The sequence below is a fragment of the Dicentrarchus labrax genome, unplaced genomic scaffold (genome assembly GCF_905237075.1).
Source record: "Dicentrarchus labrax unplaced genomic scaffold, dlabrax2021, whole genome shotgun sequence".
In the NCBI taxonomy this organism is placed as follows: domain Eukaryota; kingdom Metazoa; phylum Chordata; class Actinopteri; family Moronidae; genus Dicentrarchus; species Dicentrarchus labrax.
Window position 1 is genome coordinate 18100482 of NW_026136705.1, and position 23324 is coordinate 18123805.

Sequence of the window (23324 nt, forward strand, 5' to 3'; positions counted from 1 at the left end):
TGTAGCTATACCTTTCTAATTAACGGATGTCTGATTAATGATTAATTGAGAGGAGGAGTTGAGATCAGTAACCAAAAGTTCAAGAGAAAAAGAAACCGGCATTAGTCTATTAACTGATTGTTAACCAATCACCTACAGATAAGCCACCACGCTCCAAAACACCACTGCTGACGCTTTAATTATTCCTTCATGTCCTTTATTTGTTTACTTATTTGTTTTCTTACTTCTTTTTTCATGTTAAATGTGCGTCCGTGTGGCTCGCCTCCCGTAGCTTTCCACCGTTTCCACAGTACCAATTTAGTCACTGTTGCTGCTCCATTGCCTTCCACTGTTTTTGGAGTAGGAGGAGGAGGAGGTGGAGAAGGAGGGGGGGGGGCACCGTGTGCGTCAGTAAGTCAAACATGTTCCAATAACGGACTATATTATCTGCTGCTATTTGCAGTTTGCTGTAGCCAGGCGTCAGACTGAGCTTGAGCAGAAACCAGCAGCGCTTTTCTTGTTATTGCTCTTCTGTGATGGAAACGGTCTCAAAAGGAATGGCATCTGCAAGGCTGCTGGCAGAAAAGAGGTAGGCTGAAGTTGTCTTTTACTTTGGGTATGCGGGGTGCACAGTAATGAATTCATTATTAGATAACGAGGAGATAATTGAGTTTTACATATGTTGTTGATACTTCTTTAGGCAACCAGTGCTAGATGTGATGTTTTACCTAAGTTACATGATACAACATCATTCCAGCACCATGGACAGCAACTTGATGTTATTTTAGGGAGGGCAGTAAAAAGATAAAGTTTAAATAAACTGTGATTTTTGAATAAAGAGCTAAATCTAATATTTTTTTTCCACATTATTCAAAATATTATATTTCTGTACCCAAAATACTTTACCAGTTTGACTGAGACCGTCTTAGTGTATTGTCTGTTACACAAACGTGTACAGTTGCTTACACACTGAGCTCATTTACTTCCTATCCCTATCCTTTTCTTCAGGAATCTAACCCTTACCCCCGGCACTACAAGCACCATGCCAAAGACAACACATTCATCTGAACCTCAGCTCTAAGAGGACAGGGGATGGCAGGAGGTGTGAGGAGGAACACAGGGATGGGAAATAGATTAGGGTTGTATGTGAGGCTGTTGGCAGTGAGTGTGGTACTGGGAGCTGATCTGAGCTGGCTGGGCCTGAAACACCAAGTTGGGGTCAGCGCCCAGAACAACGAGCGAAGGGTGTTGGCACATATCCCAGGTGACATCATCATAGGAGCTCTGTTCTCTGTTCACCACCAACCACCTGCAGACAAGGTACATGCTTGTATGTGTTTATGTGTGTGTGTGCTAATTTGCCCTATATGTGATGAATGTTAGTAATCCAGCTGCATTACACTTTACTCAGGTCCATGAGCGAAAGTGTGGTGCTGTGCGCGAGCAGTACGGGATCCAGAGAGTGGAGGCCATGATGCACACTCTGGATCGAATTAATGCAGACCCCACCATCCTCCCGAATATCACCCTGGGTTGCGAGATCAGGTCAGAAACCAATCATAACAATTCTCATTTTGTTCTTATATAGCAATAAATTGTTTGTGACCTTGCAACCAACCATCTGTTTGTCTAAGAGAGACCAGAAATACAGCAACGTATTTGTTACACAGAATAGCATGTGTCAAATAGCAATCTTCTTGAAGAAACTAGAGGTTTGGCATGAAACTGTTCCTTTCAAATCTAAATATCAGTTAGCAGATACACAAACCACCAGAACAGCTGCCTACATTTAACAGAGATGTTAGGAATCATCCTAAGTAGTTAGTTACTGGATAATCACCATAAATTAACATGGAGTTTGGATTGCGCTTTTTGCAACGTGCAACGTTAAAACCAATGCACTCAGGTGATGTTAGTCATTACCTGCAGTGTACTTTCATTCAATTTCCAATTATTAAAGAAGGGCGAAGGGTTATATGGGTCTCTAAAAAGTAGAATAATTTTTAAAAGAATCAAACAATTATAAGATAAACAAGGGAAAATTTAACTAAAGCTATTTCTTAATTTGGGTCAAGGATTTTCATGTATCATGTTGTAAAGTATAACCCTTGAAGGAGCAGGCAAACTGTATTTAACTATAGGTAGCTTAGGATGGCTGGCTACAGACAGGTGAACTGTGGTTGGAGGAATTAGGCCATAAGAGAAGGTGATGGAGTAAACCAGTCAGAGAAAAGCATCCACATACAGTAACCTGCAGTAAACCAAAATTTCACTTTTTATTGTAAGACCCACAAGTTGCGCTAACAATACGACCTGCTGACAAAGGGTGGTTTGAGCCATTACATTAAAAATCAAGGGCAGTTTCAGACTTTTTGAAGTGGAAGCTACTACAGCTGTCAAATCCCATATATATGTAGAAAGAGTTGATTGTCACAATCATTCCTCCTATCCAGAAGGGTTGTGAAGCGATCTCTTCCAAGTGAAACCACACTGTAATAAACGAGAGACAAAATCCACAGTCTTTGTTTCATACAAAAATCCTTCTCAAATTTAGCTGAAGCTAAAATGTGGCACATGTTGCTGATGTTGTGCCCTAGCAACAAACCTACATGTGACTAATAGGAAGCATCTCTCTGCCGCAGCTCAGCAAGGAAACATTGTCCAAAGGGAATGAAAAATGGCACATTTGTACTGAAAAGATTTTGGAAGATACCAGCTTGATTTCACTAACTCAGATGGCTGAAACCCCACTTTAGCTTTGGCTGGACTTTGGATTTCAGACTTCTCACTGCTCCAAAAAGTATGTTTGTCAAGTGGTTCTTTCGAAAAGCATTCAGTGCAGACTATGTACCTAAGAAGCATCCAATTGGCTACTCCAAGTTATCCTCCCTTTATCCCTATGCTGCTCGCCTAAACAAGTGTGAACTTAATCTTTCTACACCAGGGACTCATGCTGGCACTCTGCGGTGGCGCTGGAGCAGAGTATCGAGTTCATTCGGGACACACTGGTGTCCAACGAAGAGGAGGAGAGCCAGGGCAGGTGTACTGCAGAGGCAGGGAGCTTGCTGGTGCAGGGGAAGAAGCCCATTGTGGGACTGATTGGACCGGGATCCAGCTCTGTGGCCATCCAAGTGCAAAATCTCCTCCAGCTCTTTAACATCCCACAGATAGCTTATTCAGCCACCAGCATGGATCTTAGTGACAAGGTAAGAACAATTCACAAAAACAATAACATCAAATTTGAACAAACTTCAAACCTTCTCATTGAATTACAGAATTGCTGGTTTTGAGTTTGATGAAAAGCAACTTTACTTTTTATTTAAGCTTGATTGTATTGTAGTGTAGTCTTTACAAATTAACTGTACTTGTATCTCTGACACCCTCTGATTATACCAAGTATACTGCCAGACTTGTGAACATGTAAATTCAATCCAACAGAGCCTGTATAAATATTTCATGAGGGTAGTGCCATCAGATATGCAACAGGCCAGAGCCATGGTGGATATTGTGAAGAGATACAGCTGGAGCTACGTGTCCGCAATACACACAGAGGGTGAGACTGCGCATTTGTCATTCTTATATTTTGTCATCCTGTCATCCTTCTTTCATCTCTCTCCATCTCTCATCCTCATTTACACATGAATTAGGCAACATTTATGACCTGTACACTGAATTGCCTGTTTATCAGCTGCATCTGCGCAATCTATTAGAGTCTAATACAATAGTGCAACAGTAAATTACATTGGGTCCAAAATGGGGAAACGTGTATCTGCATACTTTCAATTCTTAGTTTCAGCAGTTTTAGAGTTTTCTGTCTGAAGGGGCTGAAGAAAAACATTAAAGTTTTACTTACTGACATTCTGACCTGCCGTTAACATATAAAAAACTCAAAATAGGATTTTGAATGCAAATAACCAAAATAAGCCTTCACAGATACATATACATATACATACACAAACGTACTTACATATAATGCATAAAGTAACTCCCCTGTAAGTAGTTGTTACTATACATTATATATATGGCATGAATATGAAATTGATTGAAATTAGCTCTGATTATATATTCTCTGTAATCCTGTTCATCACTGGCAAAAGCTTCACAGGGAACATCTGCCACAGGCTTTGAACTCTCCAGGTATCGTGACACTCTGTCCACCGACCTAGCTATGCTTTAGCCACTGATCACATTCTCATAGCAGTTGCTCATTATCAGATTTGCAATTTATGACTTTATTTTTATTGTTATCTAAGGAATTACTGTTAAAATTAATGATTGCAGGTGGTTTGAGAGACTTATCACCCATAGTTTTAGGAAGCAATTAACAATATTGTTCCCCCCAAAAAACATATGTTATAAGATAGCGTGATAAAGTAGCATCTTTATTGTTGTCCTATGTGGATAATTAGATGGATGGCTGCAATACATAAGTACAAAATTTTACATTTCCTTTTTTTGTTACCAGAGGTGAATCATATTTCATAGAACAGATATAAGGTTGATCTCCAAATCTTATCTCAAAGCACTCCCCCACCCCTGCTGTAGACATTTAGGCAATATCAACACCAGTTTATCACAGCTTCAAAATATACAACCGCTGAATTATTAATCCCACGTATTCAGAAACAAAATACATGGTATTGGCATCATCAGCCAAAATATTGGCAATATTCCCAATATATTATTGTATTGTATTTATACGGCTCAAGGCCATGTTTATGAAATGAATCCCTCTTGATAAGAATAAGTGCTAAATCCTGACTGGATCATTCCAGTTTATTCCATAGAAATACCAAACTGTTGTAGAGGAGGATTTAAAAAAAGGTTTTTTGAATGCCAATGTGGTTTCCCAGGATAAAACATCATGTCATGGGTAGCTCTTATTATAAGTATAGCCCTATGTTTTAGTGTTTCTGTTTCAGACTTGCTAGTGTTTTTTTTCCAGTAGGCCGTGGGTTGTTGTCAAAATTACTGCACATTTGTTATTTTATTAATTTAATTACACACTCACATTTGAGTATATTTATTTATTTGTTTAGTTTACCTATCGGACACTTTCTACATTTTTGCTAACTGGTTACAGAACAAGACAAACATTCTGTGCGAAAATACCTAACAGATTCTATGCCAGGCTCTATTTTAGGTTTCTAATCTCTATTAAGTGGTTAGAGATATATTGTACTGCCTGATCCTTGATAGTCCAACACCACAATTATAATACCCTATCTGTCAAATGCAGGTGCACCTTGCCTGATACTCTGCATTGCATTTGCATAAACTAATGACAAAATTAATGACCCAGTAAATGATATCAACAGCTCCAAAGTGCACAAAATTGACCAAAAAAAAAACTAAAGAAAGAAAGAAGCACAGGTTCCATATTTACTGCCCCAGAGGTTATGGTTGTGGTTATAAGACACTAGCCTATTGCTCAGCCTACTTTCCACTACATTTTGTCAACAAAATAATTCCTATTTATGATGTTGGCTACATAGAAGAAACAAAAACCCTCTTGGAGAGTTAGAACAGGAAAAGAGAAATACTAAAGAAGAAAATACAATAATTATAATGCAAACAGGAACAGCAGCATCATCAGTGACATTAACAGAGAACTGAACAGAGGTGAAAACAGTTACAGTTTAAGCATGCTACATACGGGAGTAAATCTCACACGTAGTAATGAAAAGGATGCCTCGAACAGTGTCATGCCTAGAGTGAGAGTACAGAAAGTGGGTGACCTCATTTACAGCAAAAACAGGGATGTGTAACCCCTGACAGTTCCCAGAATGGGGACAAAATTACCAGATTTTCAAGTGTTATGCTGGCATTACACCAGTGTATTTGTCTACACATCTAAACTGCTTTGTTAAAGAGTCCTGGTATACAAATAGATTTGTCTTCAGTTTCACCATCAGACGTCATAAAAACAAGGTAAAAGCTCAGATTTACTGTACAGTTTACTGTAGTACTCAGCTTTACTTCTTAAGAGTTCATCATACATATGGCTTTACAATTTTGGATGCCATGTTCACTATTTTTCAGCAGCTTATTCCTCCTTCTCGTGAGCTGAAGAACTGTGTCACAGTCTGATCTGTTTGGTTTGTTAGCTTTATTTAGGTAACAAACCCATGTTTTGTGTGTGCAGTATTGTGTGTATATGAACACCATTCCGTCCGTGTTTTCCCCTCCATAGGCAATTATGGTGAGAGTGGTATGGAGGCATTTAAAGACATGGCAGCAAAGGAGGGGATCTGCATCGCCCACTCTGATAAGATATACAGCAACGCAGGGGAACAAAACTTTGATAAATTATTGCAGAAGCTACGAGGCCACCTGCCCAAGGCCAGGGTGGTGGCCTGCTTTTGTGAGGGCATGACGGTCCGAGGCATATTGATGGCCATGAGGCGACTGCGTTTGGTGGGAGAGTTCCTGCTGGTTGGAAGGTGAGTGGCAGATTGTGGAAGGCGGAATTACTTACTTATTGACTTTTCGCTTATATTAGAGGATAAAAGAATCAGTGAAATGCTTCAGGTTTTTTAGTGTTGTCCATTAATTTCCAATCCAGACATTCGACAGATGTCCAGCATCATCCGAAAAAGATTTGTTTGTTGTCATTGGGGCCGTCTTTGTCCTCCTCATCATCATCATCATCATCATCATCATCATCATCATCATCACTGCATCCATCAACTTCATGGTGGTCTAGAACTCAAGGTATTTGAAATATTGTCCCCCACACTTTTATGAGACTTTCAAATTGCAGATTTTTGTTCAAATTATAATATCTTCAAATTAGATGTACTTGATACTTTACATTTATTCTCTATTGATGCACTTGTTGTTGCTATTACTGAGAAAGCCAGCCTGCTCTGTTTATATTTACCATTGCAAATTAATGTTTTATTGGAGCAGCAGGCGATTGTTGGTAAGACCATTCTTGAGCTAGAAAACCCAGCATTCAAATGGGAAAGCATATTCACCCTGCAGACATTTCTTTGAACAGCACTCAATTCCTACAGTCAGAGGATAGAGAAATACAGTAAATTAATTATAAATCAATATAATAATTGTTATATTATCGAAACTGTCACAACAGTAAACAACTAGAAAGAAGAAAATTAGTTATAGCTGGTAGAGTCCTCAACAGACAACTAGACAAAGCAATGATGGTTTTCCGATATGATTAAATATGCCGCATCCTAATCCATCCATTGTGGAAGATCGCACATAAAAAGTATGCAATTAAAAATACAAAATAAAATAAGCGGGAAAGAGGGGGTTGATTTAGCAGAAGGTTTCACTCTCTCCGAGAATAACATGTTTTATTTTAAGGTTTAGCTCTCTGGCTCACTCTCGTCCCTGGTGTTCTATAAATGCCTTTCCTCATTAGGAGCCACATATGTAGGCTGTCGCTCAAATCTGACAGCAGGAAACATAAAATAACCTTGAACTACATATTGCAAAACACCACGCTCTATACTCCATATTACCACCCAGAGCTTCCAGACAGCCGGGGCATTGTCGTCTGCTTAGTTTTAAAGATTATAGGGAATTTGTTAAATAGTTCCTCCTTGCTGTTCTGTTTTGAAGGTAATTAGATTTGAGATGTATTTTTGAGGTGGCACATTTTTGTCTCTCTTAAAGCATTAATGAGCATGCACAAGTAGTGTCCTATTAGGAGTTCTGTCCTTTTTCAGCGGCAAGTTTTTTTACATCTCTTTGTTGACTTCATCACCTTTCTTGTTATTCTAGTTAGTTACTTGCACACACCAGCCTGTTCATGCCAGTCTGGAGGATTTGTCACCAGGTTTGTGTGCAGTGCATGCTTAGGTTCCATTTATAGAAAGAGGGAGACAGGAGGAGATAATGTGTTTTTGGTATGTTTGTTTTGTTTTGTTTTGTTGCCAGCAAAGCTTAAGCCCATTTTGAAGAGTTGTATCCAACTGTCAGTCTTCCGTTTGTTTGTATAGAAATCAGTGGAAACATAAAAAGTATCGTATGTGTCACAAAAACATTAAAGAATAAAAATGCTTCAGGAGGCCTTTTTTTCCATGTAGGACAAAAGTCATACAAGTGCAGTTATTGTTAGCCAAATATTGGATGGACATCAATAGTTCCAAGAGGATGAATGCTGCTGACATTGGTAAATCCCATACTAACATCTATTACTACTATTGTACCGTATATTGCCATTATATTTGGCACATACATTCACTATATAAGTCGTATCGCTGTACAAATGCACTTCGGTATCGGTGTCTCTGTAAGAATAAATCACCTCTGGTACTTCAATGCATACGACAATAAGAAAACAACAGTGTAGTTCAGCGCTGATTCAGACTGTCGGGCTCTCGCTTTCAGTTCAGTACAAAACTAGCCTATACTAGACTGCACATAAAGTGAATGCCTCAGCAGCCAATTATTAACGACAGTTATCACATTATGATCCCATTATAATATTTCTGGGCTTTGGCAGTCTACTAATAGGCTTTTAGTAAGTAGCCTACCATACTTACAGCTTAGCTGACTAAATGCATCAGTCACCAGTGAAGGGAGCTCCACTGCTAAAATCTATTGATTTGTTCAGTGACAATAATGATTCAGTTTACATTTTTGTTGTTAAAGATTTGTTCGTACATGTACTTAAAACCTTTGTTGAAAAATTTGTTGAAATACCTGCAAAACTAATTCCCATAAGCTTCAGCTCTGCTTTCTGTTTAGTGCTAATTGGCAAATGTTAATGTGTTAATACGCTATACTAAGATGATGAACATTGTCATTGTAAGCATGTCAGCATGTTCCTCGAATCGCCACTGTACAAGTGGTACAGCCTCCAAGAGCTAGCCTGACATCTTGTTATACATTACACTCGTTAGACCTAGTTTATTACAACACAACCCTCTTGCACTGTAAAACCTTAGCACAACTAATTCAAATGCAGTTTTCACACATTATTAGCTAGGTATTTCATGTCAAAGTAGAAATAAAACATTTTAATTAGATACATGCATTACATTTGGGTTGGTTTTGCTACAATGTTTTGAACAGTTTCAGAGTTTTTAGGCATCGAGTCTATAAAGCAGAGAAGGTCTGCAGGAGAAGTTGGATAGAAGGACTGGGGTGGCAGTGTTTTATGTTACTCTTGTCCATTCATCATAATGTAAAAATGTTATTCCAGATAATTAAGTCACAGTTTATGTTTAGTTACATTCTGTTAGTTTAGTGTGATTTTGTGTCCTTTTTCCTCCCAACTTCCCTCCATCCTTGTTACTGCTACCTGCTACCCTTGGCCTTAGGAGGTGCTGTTTATCAGAGGAGACGTTCAGTATGGCAGTCCCTTCACACAAATGCTCCAGCCAACCACTTGGAGTTGCTAGTGCTGGGAAAGAAGCACATTCCCCCACTTTCTTTCCAGCTGCGAATATTGCCATTTGTGCTCCCTGGAGCTCCTAACTAAACCAGAAAACACAGCAACCAAGGTTGCTTAGATTGTGGGAGACAATACCTCACTTTTTTTTTTTTCCTTTTCATGTCTTGTTTAGTTTCATTTTAGAAATGGACACCTTCCCAGCCTCAAGTTCATACCATTACAGAGTTATAAAGTATCCACTCAGAAAAGATCTGGCTCGAAAGTTGACCAGTATTGTGTCGTATGAGAAAAGAGCACAACGTGTGTGTACGCACACACTTGTGTGTGTCTTCAGGCTTGTAGGTGGTGTAGCAACACGCTGCATACAGCATATTGCCCTCCCAGGTCGATGTGTGGGTTTCAGAGCTCTCGTTCAAGAGTGATTCAAACTATCCAGAGTCAAAGCCCTCCATGCTTTTCATATCCATCCTGTCTTTTTTATGCCAGTATACAATTTCTGTGCTCGCTTCTCTAAGGATGTGTTATGAAATGATCTCCTACCTCACCCAGAGAACCAAGCATCATAAAAAAAAAACCACCCACACAACTGTTGTGTAACTCCAGCTCGGTTAGCAAAGTTTTCAAAAATGACTTCTCTTTGCTTATTTGTCAGTTAGGAAGAGAAGAGTGCATTTCTTTGAGTCAGTGATGTGTGCGTGTTTACACGTGTGCACATGTGTGGAGGTGTAATCAACCTTCTGTCTTTGTTGATTGTAGACAAGTGTCCAGAGGGAAAGATAATAATAGATGGAGTAGAAATGTTTCAAAGAGCTCACCAATGAACTAGCTTATTGAGTCTAAGCCCACAAGGTTTTTGAAAAAATAGAGGCTCAGAAGTGCTTTCAGACACTACAGTCTGATGGTGTTTGTCTGGTGTTTAATGTTTATTGAGCATCAGGTATCCTAGTCAGAAGGTGGTGTACCAAACTGCCTTTAAATTAAATGAATAATTACTAGTTCATGTAAGATCTCCAAGTTACAAATCAATATATGCTTTGACTTTGTCAGAATTAAAAAAACATTGACAGATTGGTTCACAAGAACACCATGCTTCAGTGTTTGTTTCTGCAATATACATATTTACTCCAAAAGTTGTTAATGTCAAGTAAATCAATATTTTCTTCATTAAGTGTGTCTCAATGGACTTCATGGATAATGAGCCTACAGAGATCTAATTAATCAGCAGTCAGACACAAACTTTACAGACAAAGTTACAGAAGTAATAACAAAGCATTCAACACAAAACGCCATGATGAAAAGAAAAGACATAACAGACTCCAGACTCCTAGCTAGCCAAGTCCTCCCGGCACCATCAACCTTTGATCCCTCAAGGTTTATTACAAGTTATCTTTGCACATGAACATAATCACAAAAATTAACTTCACAATTCTCAAACTTGGATATGTGAGCAAATACTATTTTCATCATCCAGTGAGTCTTGTGTTCTGAGTCATCTGAATCATCATGATAAATATTTTATTCTACTGTAACTTGCTGCAGAGCAGTCATTAGGTTCATTTTGCGAGGCACCACCTGTCTCCTTCAATCTGTGAAACAGTGATACAAAATATAGTCATAAGCACCAAGTACAGTTTTTACAGCAGGCCACATTAAAACTGCAATCATGGACTGGGTGTTATACTTTATAAAACCATTACAATGTAAGTACAGTAATCAGTTGTAACCTGATTCTGTAATAAGTTTAAAACCCCAATTTCTTAAATATTTTGCCTCAAAGTATATTTTTAATATGAGCTGTAAAATGTTACTATAACATTTGCTTAGCTGAGCTGTGCTATTTTAAGATGTCAACAACCTTGTTATCTTTCTGTTGGTAAAACCAGTTTTATTGGATGGATGTAATTGTGAACCAGGTCCAAGGCTAAGTGAAGTACCAGAGTGCATAAACTCAGTGTTAGCTAAGGGCTGAAAGCTATTCTTTGTCACTGACCTCATAATCCTAGGGATGTTTCCACCCACCACCTCCATCTATGCTAGATTTCCGAGTTTCTAGGATAAAAACAATAATAAAACAAAAAAGAAGAAAATGTGTAGTCTTATTGGGACAGATCGTTACTCTAACTAACACCCTGCTGTACCTCTGTCTCTTTCATTTTATCCCTCCTGTCCAGTGATGGCTGGGCAGACAGGTACGATGTGACCGATGGCTATGAGAAGGAGGCAGCTGGAGGAATCACTATAAAGCTAAAGTCGGCATATGTGACCTGGTTCGACGATTATTACCTGAACCTGAAGCCTGATGCAAACCTGAGGAACCCCTGGTTCCCTGAGTTCTGGCAGCATCGCTTCCAGTGCAGGTTGAGGGGTCATCCACAGGAGAGCAGCATGTACAACCGCACCTGCACCTGTTAGTACCACACAAAGATCATGTTCCACACACTTTCCAATAGTGATCTAGTCTGTATTCACATCCTGTTTTTACCCTCAGTTTAGATTACAGTGATTGGGTTTCTCCTTATGAGCAGGTCTCTGTTCTCCACAGGGAGAGAGTCTCTGCGCCATCAGTATGCCCAAGACACCAAGATGGGCTTTGTCATAAATGCCATCTATTCAATGGCTTATGGCCTGCATGCCATGCAGGAAGCCCTCTGTCCAGGATATAAGGTACGATAATGAATAGTGGGCGCAGTTGTATGCTTTCACAATGGGCCTAACAGTGTTTTCCTTTTCCCTTGGTGACAGGGTCTATGTGAGAACATGCGGCCCATTGATGGCCGCAAGCTGCTGGAATTCCTGATGAAAACCAACTTTACTGGTGTATCAGGAGAGACAATCCTCTTTGACCAGAATGGAGACTCGCCTGGCAGGTGAGGATAATGATGATGGGGAAGGAATAAAGGAAGGAAGGAGGGAAATTAGACAGTATAAAGAAATGTTAAATGTATGGATACGCTGCTTCACCTCAGGTATGAAATCATGAACTTCAAGCGCATAGGGGAAGATGAGTATGCTTACAGCCATGTGGGAAGCTGGGATCAGGGTGGCCTAAAGATGAACGATGAGGAAATTTGGAGTAACAACAGTGACGTCATCCAGTCAGTCTGCTCTGAGCCCTGCCAGAAGGCACAGATTAAGGTACGCACCACTCCAAGTTTTACACTGCTGACATAGATTTCAAAATCAATAAGCTATGTTGAATTTCTTAAAATGTTACCTTTTTTATTATTAAAGTAACAATAGATGTGGTAACTGTACATACCGTTTTATTTGCATGCATGAAATAAAACAGATATCAATCTACTCAGGCTATGAAGGATTTAAATTCATAATCTACATTACCATCATTCAGTTTTGCAAATATTGGCAGCTGTTTCTGTTTTCCAACCAAAATACATGATGTCATACATTCATGCGTCACCATAGACCACAGACCATATCATAGTTTTACTGAAGAAAACTGTTAAACAAGACCCACACAGCAGGCTTGACTTGGTGCCACAGGTTTGGAATCTAAAAAATCAGTCCAATCAGATCCTCAAGTACCCCACCAGGGACTCAGCAAGACTTTTTGTTCAAGCTTTAATCATGTCCCATCTGGGTTTGTGTAACTCCCTGCAGCCCATCCAAATCATGGAGAACACTGCAGTCTGCCTCCTCTTTATCGTCCCAAAAGTCTCAAACATTAAATTCTTCCTACACACTCTACACGGACTCGCTTTAATATGCCAGCTTGTAGGGAATTCAAACTACCAGTCTCATGCATAAGGTTTTTTAGGAGATCTGCATGTTCATACTTCCTTGCTTTAAACGTCTCTAGCTCTGACTTTCTGGTCTGTGCTGACCTTGACAACAGTTAGAAATCATTCCTTACTTCTTATCATATAAGCAATGCATTTATTAAAAAAGAAAAAAAATACCTTGCACATTCTCTCAACATTTCAGCTCACCCCACCTCTATTCTTTTTAATCCATTCATGAAGCCTGTGCCAGGTTACCACCACAGGGCTAACATGCAGACGGCAAATATTCACACTCAAGGGCAACATACAGTTTCCAGATCTCCTGACCTGCATGTCCTCAGACTGTGAGAGGAAACTGGTGCACCCAGGGGAACCCCAGTCAAAAAATGACAAAAGCTGAGATTTGGACCAAGAACTTCATCCCTTCAACATGCATCCAGTCTCTTCAGCTTAATTCTAATTTATTTCCACATTGAAGGGCTGCTAAGAGAACCTTTTTTAAAATAATGAGGCTCAAATATATTCAATAAATGTTCCTTTTTTTTCTTCTTTTGTTCCCCCGACGAAGACATCCTCATTTCCCTGCCCTACAGGTCCATCAGAGTGTAAGATTAGCTACAGGAAAGTGCCATTGGAGCATTGAGACCTTTCTACCCTTTCATACTGTGTGTGTGTGTGTGTGTGTGTGTGTGTGTGTGTGTGTGTGTGTGTGTGTGTGTGCGTCTCCAGGTTATCCGTAAAGGAGAGGTGAGCTGCTGTTGGACTTGCACTCCCTGCAAGGACAATGAGTTTGTGTTTGATGAGTACACTTGTCGAGCCTGTGTCCTTGGCTCCTGGCCCACAGATGACCTCACTGGTAAACACACTATATTTATGTCCTGTTACTTTACAAATATAAGATTTCCCAGATAGGCCAAAGCAGCCTTGAATCTGGGTCACACACTCATGGTGCACCTAAAATCCCCTTACATCTTACGTACCACACACACACACACACACACACACACACACACACACACACACACACACACCATAGACAAACAGTCTGAACACATACACTTATGTACTGCACACACATCCAGAGACTTTAAATCCTCGCCAGAATACAGGATTTGGCTGAAGCCAGATTTCTTAACTCCCAAGTCTGTAAAAACTGTTTGAAACCCTTTCCCTTTTATAAACATTTAATGTCTCCCACAATATTTCTGTTCCTCTGTAGTTTGAAACACAAAGCATGTTTTTTATGTAAGGAGAACAGCAGCATGTTTATCCTGTTAGTTCTGTTGTATCTCTGATACTTTAATGTTTCACAACCAATTTGCCTCGTTTCCATGATCCCACTGTATCATAGACTGGAGATTTTACACATAGCAACTAAACTGTTGTTTTGTTGCATCCACATCAAGCTATGATGCTGTTATATGCAAACACACAAAGGCACATCCTTTCACTATCACTCTAGCAGACAAATTCATCTTGATTTAACTTTTCTGTGTGTTGTTTTCTCACTCCCCATGATCTCTCTCCATCCCTCAGGTTGTGAGCGAATCCCGGTGCAGTATGTGCGTTGGGGGGATCCAGAGCCCATCGCTGCAGTGGTGTTCGCCTGCCTGGGCCTCATGGCTACACTTTTTGTTACTTCTGTCTTTATCAAGTAATTAAAGTCTACAACTTACTGGTTGTGGACATACACAGTTAAAATCAGTGGGTCAAAACTGACCCAATTTGGGTCAACAGAGCGACGATATATACACCAACCATATAGGCAAAATTTTCCCTGGTATCTATGGGTAGAAAACAATCTAAGACAGGGATTGTTATTTTTTCTATTACTGTTGGCCTATTTATTGAAAGTCAAATTTGATCTAGCTCTTTTTAAACTCACATGTCACTTTTTGTTACTGAATCTTACTATGTTGAATAATTTCCTGTAGCTAACAATAAATTGGTATTTAGTATTTAGGTTTAAAATAACCATATTTTAATTTGTGTGTGTGTGTGTGTGTGTGTGTGTGTGTGTGTGTGTGTGTTGCTGAAAATGGTCAATTTACAGTGAATTCAAAATATATTTAAAAAGAAAAATATAGAAATACAGTATAATCATACAAATATTAATTGCATGCTGCTTGTTTGCAACTGTAAGCAGTCCTCATATAAACCCGTGAGCTTGTGGCTTATACGTTGAAATTCAATTCCTTTAGTGCTCCAGCTGTCGTTTTCCAATTTTGTGAACCTGGATATAATTTGATCCATTTGTAGATTTTGGGACACCCCTGTGGTCAAATCATCGAGTCGCGAACTCTGCTACATCATTCTGGCTGGAATATGTCTGGGCTACCTGTGCACCTTCAGCCTCATCGCCAAGCCCCACATAGTCTACTGCTACCTCCAGCGGCTGGGAATCGGCCTGTCCCCTGCCATGAGCTACTCTGCCCTGGTCACCAAGGTACTTCCTTGTCTGTTTTGTTTATAATGAGATAGAGGACCAAATATACACAGTTTAGTACATTACAGTACGGTTCAGTGTCATGTTTCACTTCCTGTGCAGCTTTGTGGGTTAAAACCCCATGGCTCCATCATCAGCTTCTATTAAACTCTACAATGTCACTAAGGTATTAAAAGACATCTTTACACCCTCCCATTATACATCTGATTAAATGGCTTTGAGTTTTTAAATTCTCAGTTTCTTCCATGTGAAACAGGATGTTGGGAGCAAAATGCACTTCAGAAGTCAGCAGAGCAAAACTGCAAAACGAACAATGAAAGTAGCTGTTGAAGAAAACTCACTTATTTCCACACACACACACACACACACACACACACACACACACACACACACTTACAGAGGAGGTGCACTTACAATATGCAGTATATGAGTTGGAACCTTCAGCAGAGGAGAGAACTGCAGATGAGGTTGCAAACTGACAGCCATATAGACATTACAGCGGTTAACGCGAGTCAGCCTGCTAGATGTGTTGCATATTAGACTAAATTATTTAAATGATTAGGATTTACTGAAAAGACTTTAACACTGACATAGCAAGGATATTTTTCATTTCATGGTACCTTTCTAATTTTGCTTTTTTACAACTACATGTGATCAGACAACTTCTCTACTATCATAGTCCAATGTTTTTGAGGTTTTTAACATAAATAGAAGGGCATGTAAGGATAAGGGCAGGTGTAAAAGAGCTACCTCCAGAGATTGGATGATGGCCAATTGTAAGGGAGTTATGGTAGAAGTTGAGGATCTGTGTGTGGGCTGAAAAGGGGATTATTGTTATGAATCAGTGCGAGCGGTATTATCGATGTAAGTGAAGCCTGCATAACCATTTGATCTATTTTCGATCCAGACCAACCGTATAGCACGGATCTTGGCAGGCAGCAAGAAGAAGATCTGCACCAAGAAACCGCGCTTTATGTCCGCCTGCGCACAATTGGTCATCGCCTTCCTACTCATACTGCTGCAGCTGGGGATTATTGTGGCACTTCTTATCATAGAGCCACCACAGGTTTGTGTGTGTATGTGCATGTGTTTTACAATATGGGGGATGTTAATTTACATTCATTTATATAAGTAGAGCGACCTCTCCATTTCTCTCCTCTTAGGTGATCTATGACTACCCCAGTATCCGTGAGGTACACTTGATCTGCAATCTGACCACTCTGGGGGTGGTTGCACCTCTGGGCTACAATGGCCTGCTTATTCTCAGTTGCACCTTCTACGCCTTCAAGGTACTTCAGCATACATTGTAGAAGTAACAGTATATTTTTCAGACCTTTTCTAATTTTATTTCCCTTGTACCCTGGACTTTCTACTTCAACCTACACTCCATTAAAGATTATATATTCTTCCTTTTCTCCTCCAGACTCGTAATGTTCCAGCAAATTTTAATGAGGCCAAGTATATTGCCTTTACCATGTACACAACCTGTATCATCTGGCTGGCCTTTGTTCCTATTTACTTTGGCTCTAACTACAAGATCATTACCATGTGCTTTAGTGTCAGCCTCAGTGCCACAGTGGCTCTCTGCTGCATGTTTGTCCCAAAGGTAAGAAGCAGAAACACATATTCTCACACAGAGTTACAATGAAAAACTCAAACTCACAAGAATGTTCTAACTATTTTTGTATAAATTTTGAATCCCTGCATCTTTATGTTAATACTTAATTGCTGTTTATTTTCATTGTCAGGTGTACATCATGCTTGCCAAGCCTGAGAAAAATGTCCGGAGTGCTTTCACAACATCCACAGTGGTGCGCATGCATGTGGGCGATGCCAAGAAAGCTGCCAAGTCTGGCAAATCCTCCAGCAGCATGGCCAACTTCTTCCGACGTCGCGGGTCTGCGCAGGACAACATCAGGTATATGAGGGGAACTAAGTGGGTATTAAGCTATGAAAATATTAACGCCTGAGTATCTAAAACACCTGCATAAAGCTAGGAAAAACAAGGAAAAAGGAGGAAAAACAATTCCTAAAAGTACACATATACAGCATTTTGTGCATGTCCCCAGCATTTAAAATAAGAGAAAATACTTAAGGTATCATAATGTAATCTTCTTTTTTGCTATATAAAAATGTGGCAGAAGAGTCAATTTTATTAGATTTTACTGCATGCACTCCATCCAATTGGATGACCTATTGCTTATTACATAATTACTTTGAAATATACTAATTTCATCTTTTGGCATATATATAACAACAATTTGGCCTCGTTTTTTGCTGATTTTTGTCAGATCAGGTTAATAATCACACTATAAAATTGATCACTCAGCATTTTACATTAGGTAAAGATGAGGTTAAAAGGATAAAGTCCTGCCAGAGGGGGCGAAGAGGGGGGAGCTGGTTGCAGGTAGGGATTTGGCAGGCATGGCACCATCTAACTGCAGAGAAACTACCTTCTTGGCTTATTATCAGGCAATCTGAACTGCTCTCCTTACAGCCACTTTTAATTATTTCTGTCCATTACGTGAATAGAGATTAAAAACTCTGCAGAGATATTTCCAAGAACACAACTATCGCTGTTCCTTCCTAAACTGGTAAATCAGAGCTGAATCCACCACAACAGGCTGGATATGCCAAGAAAAACTGCTCCCTGAGCTGAGAAAAAGGCTACCTCATTTGGGTTAAGTACTCCCTGAAGACCCACTGCCTTAAAGGATTTCTCTTTCTAGGGAAGATAAAAGAAAATGGAGGGAAAGAAAATTACGCAGAAAGCAAAAGATAGAATGGGGCTTGATAGAAATACTGACATGAAGAAGTAGAGCATGAACCTCAGTATAGATGGGAGAGGATCTTTTCTCAATCTTATCCTGGTATAATTATATTCAACAGTTTATACATAAGATCTTGCTGTATAGAAGACATGCACAACTACACAGTATTACACAGTGCATCTGTCATATGTATTAGCCCTTTTTAACCAACGTAGACACATTTTATGTCCTTGTCATTCATATTCGTTTTACAGTTCCAATGGGAAATCGGTGACATGGGCACAGAATGAGCGCAGCTACAGACCAAACCTATGGAAGAGGATGTCATTCCACGTCAAAAAAAATGAAGCAGTCGAGGTGAACCAGACAGCCATCATTAAGCCCTTCTCCAAAGAGGGAGATGTACCGGCAGACACTGCTGTCAAAGAGCAGTATGAAGAGCCACAGCTGTCTGAGCCCTTCACCTGCTCCCCGTCTCAGTCACCTCTGCCCGCCATCGGCGAGCATGCAGCGAAGGCAAGGGGTTTACAGGGAGGAGAGAACGGAGAAGAGGCACAAGCTTTACCCACCTACGTACCTGAGCACCCTGCTGGGGTCAGAAGAAGAGGTGGGGACAACAGCCAGGGTGTTGGTATTGTGGATGGTGGGGACATTAGCGTCATTGGTGTGGGTGACATCGGCATAGGGATGATTGGCAGCCAACCTCAGGGCACCACTATCATGGACCAAATCAGTTGTGTGGTTAACCGTTTCACTGCCAACATCAGTGAGCTGAACACCATGATGCTGCCAGGGGGAGTCACTGTCAGTCCCACCTCCACCACTCCTTTACCCGCAGCCGCAGAAGCCACCCCCTGCCCAACTCAGTACCTCCCGACCAGGAGCAGACAGGCCCCTTCCACTGTCACCACATACGCTGAGGTGGCGGCCGTCTCCAATTTCTGCGAGAATCGGCCAGCAGGTAAGATTTATGAGCACCTGGCTGGGACTTGTGTGGCTAGCAGGCGAGCCAAGGATATGGAGGAGCTGGTGGCTTTGACGCCTCCCTCCCCGTTTAGAGACTCATCTCTGAGCTCCGACGGCAGCTCACCCCCCTCCATGTCCCCAGCCTCTGAGGCTGAATATGACCAGCTGCTGCTGAAACACTACAGCCAGAGCTCCTCCTCTCTCTAAACCTGCTCTCCGTAGGCTACTCCTTTTTCCACCCTGCTTATCCCCCTATTTGGAGTATTTCAGACACCAAAAGACAAAACTTCAGACTGGACCAAACTCTTGGATGCCTTTCTTCATGTGGATATTCTGAATGTTTGAGCTGTTTTTGAAATATGTTTTCTTTTTCACATTGGATTGAATGCACCCACACATGCTACCATTGAGAGGACTCCAGTGGCAAGACTGCAAATTCTAAATGTTGAAATTAAGCTGAGCAATGTCAGTGCTTCATCTTTTGTCTCCAAGAGAGTTTGAGAAACCTTGACAAACTGAAATATGGGCATTTTACAAATGACACAGCTTTCTATCTCAGTTTTAAACAAATTCCAAAGAAATGCTGATAAGCTGAGAAAACAAACTGTAAAATTGCCAATTACATTTTTATTGAATTATAAAATGGCTATCAATCATAAGTAGGGGAAATTTACCAAATATTTATGTTCAGTGTTTCTTTGGATTATGCCAAAAATGACTCATATATTGAATCTCAAAATGGCATTTTTTAAGTAAGGTATTAGAACACTAAAGGTAGTTGTATTAGTTTTTTTTTTTTTCTTTCAATTTTACATAATCTATGATCATAAACACAGAAACCGTGATTTGTTTTTATTGCTTATATTATTGCTGTTGGCTTTCTGTATGTGATGTTTTTGTTACTGACAAATTGCCCTAATCTTTCATATTCTGAGACCCAGGCGGATGCAGATTGTATTAGCAAGGCAGAAGAAAGTATCTCAAATAACTTTGCCTGAAATCAGAAAGTCAAACCTCTAATTTGTTGTCCATCCTGGAAGCGAAGGTTTTGTATCACAGTGCTAAAGGGGAAAGTGTACAGATTCTGCATTATGCAAATCCGGATGCAGGTTTTTCTGTGTGGAAAGTTCTCAATGACCTTCCCTTTTCTTGGAATGAGAACATTTACTGAGAATAAAAACCATCCTGAGAGGAGAGGAGCTCTTTACATCTCAAGGGAAAGTAAGATATTGTCTCAATGGACACAACGTCATCAGGTGTCTAACCCACAAAGAGCTTATGGACTGCTTGGATGTCTTCTTCAATTATTTTTTCTAGACGTGACTTAGTTGAATGTACGATAAGTTCTCATTTGAAGTGGACCAAAATGATCTTCCACCTCAGGATGTGTCTGAACCAAACTACTTTCTGACTTCAACTCCTACCTGCCGAACGAGCGCCGTCATCTGTTGGCTCAAAATGTTTCCAGTTTGCATGATGTCAAGATCTGTTTGCACTCTTTAAGTTCTATTTGTAACAAGATACTTTTTGATATTGTACATGTCAAACCAATAAGATTAATAGATTCAGTAGCAAAGTAATGATACTTTTAGTGATGTTGATGTGTTTTTAGGATTAGTTTAAGGAGGAGAGAAGTGAATGTGTGTTTTCAGACATCTATTGCGAAACAGTGTTTCCAGCCTGGCTTTTTACCTACATATGTGCCAATGTCTGACTGCTAAAATACATTGTGTGTCTTTAAATGGGCTCACATTGAGAATCCCACTGTGAGCCCATTTAGATTCTCATCTTTCAGGCATTATAAGGAGAATGTTGTTTTTTTATAACATTTTATGACATTATGACTATGTTCTTTCTTATGCTTGAATATATTCAATGAATATTCTTTTTTTAAATTCTTTTGTTTTGTATCGACATTTTGGCCTCTCTGAGGATGTAGATTTATGATTGTATGGATTTAAAAGCTAGCCGATGTAACTGATGATGTTTATGTGGGAGCTAGCTTGTGTATTTCTTTATGTTTACACAGGCAGGAATGTGTTTATGTTTTTTGAAATGTGCAGTATTTTTACCTGTTTTCAATGTAAAATCATAGACAATTGCCATATTTGCATGCAGGTTTGTGCCAACTGAGATTTGCGGATGCATTTCAGTCTTCAAGCCAATAATTGATATAATCTACAGAAGACTTTTGTCTTGGTCTTATCTTTTTGTCTGCCTTTCAGATAGCCAGAATTTACTATTTAGACTTGTGCTGCATCAGACTTTTCGATCCAACATTTTTACTTTTTATTTATTTATTTATTTTTTACAATAATTTGTTATTCATTGTATATGCTCCTTATTTACATTGTAGGAAAAACTCAATCACCTTATAGAAATTCTTCAATAATAGAATAATACTTTATCTCACTATTCAAAATTCAAGAGTATAACTGGAAGAAAAGGTCTCAAAATGAAATTAATATACCATACTTAATCATCTGCAGCAAAAATTGCAGAATTTGTGTTTTTTATTTTATTTGGCTGATTGAATTTCAAAAATAAACAAAACAAAATTCATATCATGTTTTAAGGAGTCACGTTTCCTTTAAATGCCAAGAACTGGATCATGTGCAGCGTTATTTTTACACCTTAAGTTGATGTTACTTATGAACCTTTTCTAAATAAGAAGATAATTGTGTCAAATCACAGTGCGATAATTAATAAACCTAATGGGAAATAGGGTTTCTAGGGCACTCTTTATTAAATAACATGTGATGTAATTTCCTATGCTGTGAAGTGTAGACCAAAGTGAAATTAATATTCACACGATGGTGGGCAAAGTTTATTCATAGAGCGTAATAGGTTTAATGAGCCCAGGGAGAGAGCAAGACCTCAATGGACCAACTCATTGTTTATCATGGAAATCTGATGCCGATATATGCTGTTGAATAGTCTACCCTTACTGATATAAATGTACACTGAACATTATAACTTTCATGAAGAAACGGATTTATTACGGAACCTAATAAAGTGTCAATTAAGTGTATACCGAGCACTACAGATGGTAGTCGGTATACAGACACACTTCATGCTGGGAGGTTACGCTCCTGGAACTGGAGGCATTATTATTTCTCTCACTCCTACAGACCACTTTAGAGTCACATGATTAAAAACTCATAGGCTTGAGCGCATGAGGGCTGAGTTTGCAGGAACATATGTATAATCACAGCCTTAGTCATCTCTAACTTGGCATACATATATGTGTTAATAAAGGCAACAGAAAACAACCAGTTCAGCATTATTGCCTCTACTACTTTCTGCCCAGCAGCAGTGTTTGGACTATGTCAGAGGACACAAAGGGATCACTGAAACTCCACATCCACATGTGAAGCTACAAGAGAGAAAAGAAAGCAGCTGGATGTCTGTTGTCACTGTGGGATGTCCTGTAGAGCTCTGTGAGCAACCCCTCCTATGACATAATAGCCCTTGTGTTGAGTCCCCCAGAGAACAAGTACAGTTCACAAGTGGCCAAACAGAGCTGAATATGTAAATCAAGCTACAGATTGAGTGCAGAGACTGCCATCCTCTTTGCATCTGTTTGTCTGTGTGAATGCTCTAAAATGCAGTGCTCTGTGATGCAGTTAGCAGATGTGGCAGATATTACCAGGTCTGTGGTCTGCTGAGACTGGAACTTTGCTGAGTAATACCAGTAATACCACACTTGGTAGTGTGTGGTTCTATATTTTAAAGTTATCCTGATATCTCAATAAACATGCTTCTTGCAACAGGCCCCACTTAGGTTGGCACAAAAAGTCTTCTCTGCCTGTTTTTGGTTAAATTGGTTTAAGTGAATATGTTTGCATGGTCCACTTATGGCCAAAATCAGAGAATAGTTGGCCATCACTGATGAGGATTAGTTGTTTATACTGAATACATACATTCTATGGATTATAATCTGAAGAATACCTGAAGGTGCCCCACTCACATTATCTCTCAGTTTGCCAGAAGTATTCAACCTTAAACCAACTATTTTTGTCAGAATGTGGCTTGTGTGTATATTTGAGACA

The 23324-nt window shown here is 39.6% G+C and overlaps 1 protein-coding gene across 1 annotated transcript; it reads left to right on the forward strand.

Moving 5' to 3' along the window:
• The first annotated feature begins 435 nt into the window (after positions 1 to 435).
• Positions 436 to 22547, forward strand: grm5a (glutamate receptor, metabotropic 5a). The gene is made up of 18 exons (XM_051402111.1): positions 436 to 568; positions 988 to 1299; positions 1391 to 1524; positions 2924 to 3185; positions 3418 to 3532; positions 6173 to 6422; positions 11521 to 11756; positions 11892 to 12013; positions 12092 to 12216; positions 12316 to 12484; positions 13819 to 13945; positions 14626 to 14743; positions 15349 to 15535; positions 16443 to 16601; positions 16699 to 16824; positions 16959 to 17141; positions 17284 to 17453; positions 18561 to 22547. The coding sequence occupies exons 2-18, from the start codon at positions 1072 to 1074 to the stop codon at positions 19477 to 19479; spliced, it is 3630 nt and encodes a 1209-aa protein (XP_051258071.1). The 5' UTR covers positions 436 to 568; positions 988 to 1071; the 3' UTR covers positions 19480 to 22547.
• Positions 22548 to 23324: the final 777 nt, after the last annotated feature.

Excerpts from the sequence above, each read along its gene's own strand:
- grm5a (XM_051402111.1), top strand. The coding sequence starts at position 1,072 with ATGGCAGGAGGTGTGAGGAGGAACACAGGGATGGGAAATAGATTAGGG. Across the intron at positions 15,536-16,442 it reads ACTCTGCCCTGGTCACCAAG|ACCAACCGTATAGCACGGAT; the intron begins GTACTTCCTTGT and ends TTTTCGATCCAG. Across the intron at positions 16,825-16,958 it reads GCACCTTCTACGCCTTCAAG|ACTCGTAATGTTCCAGCAAA; the intron begins GTACTTCAGCAT and ends TTTCTCCTCCAG.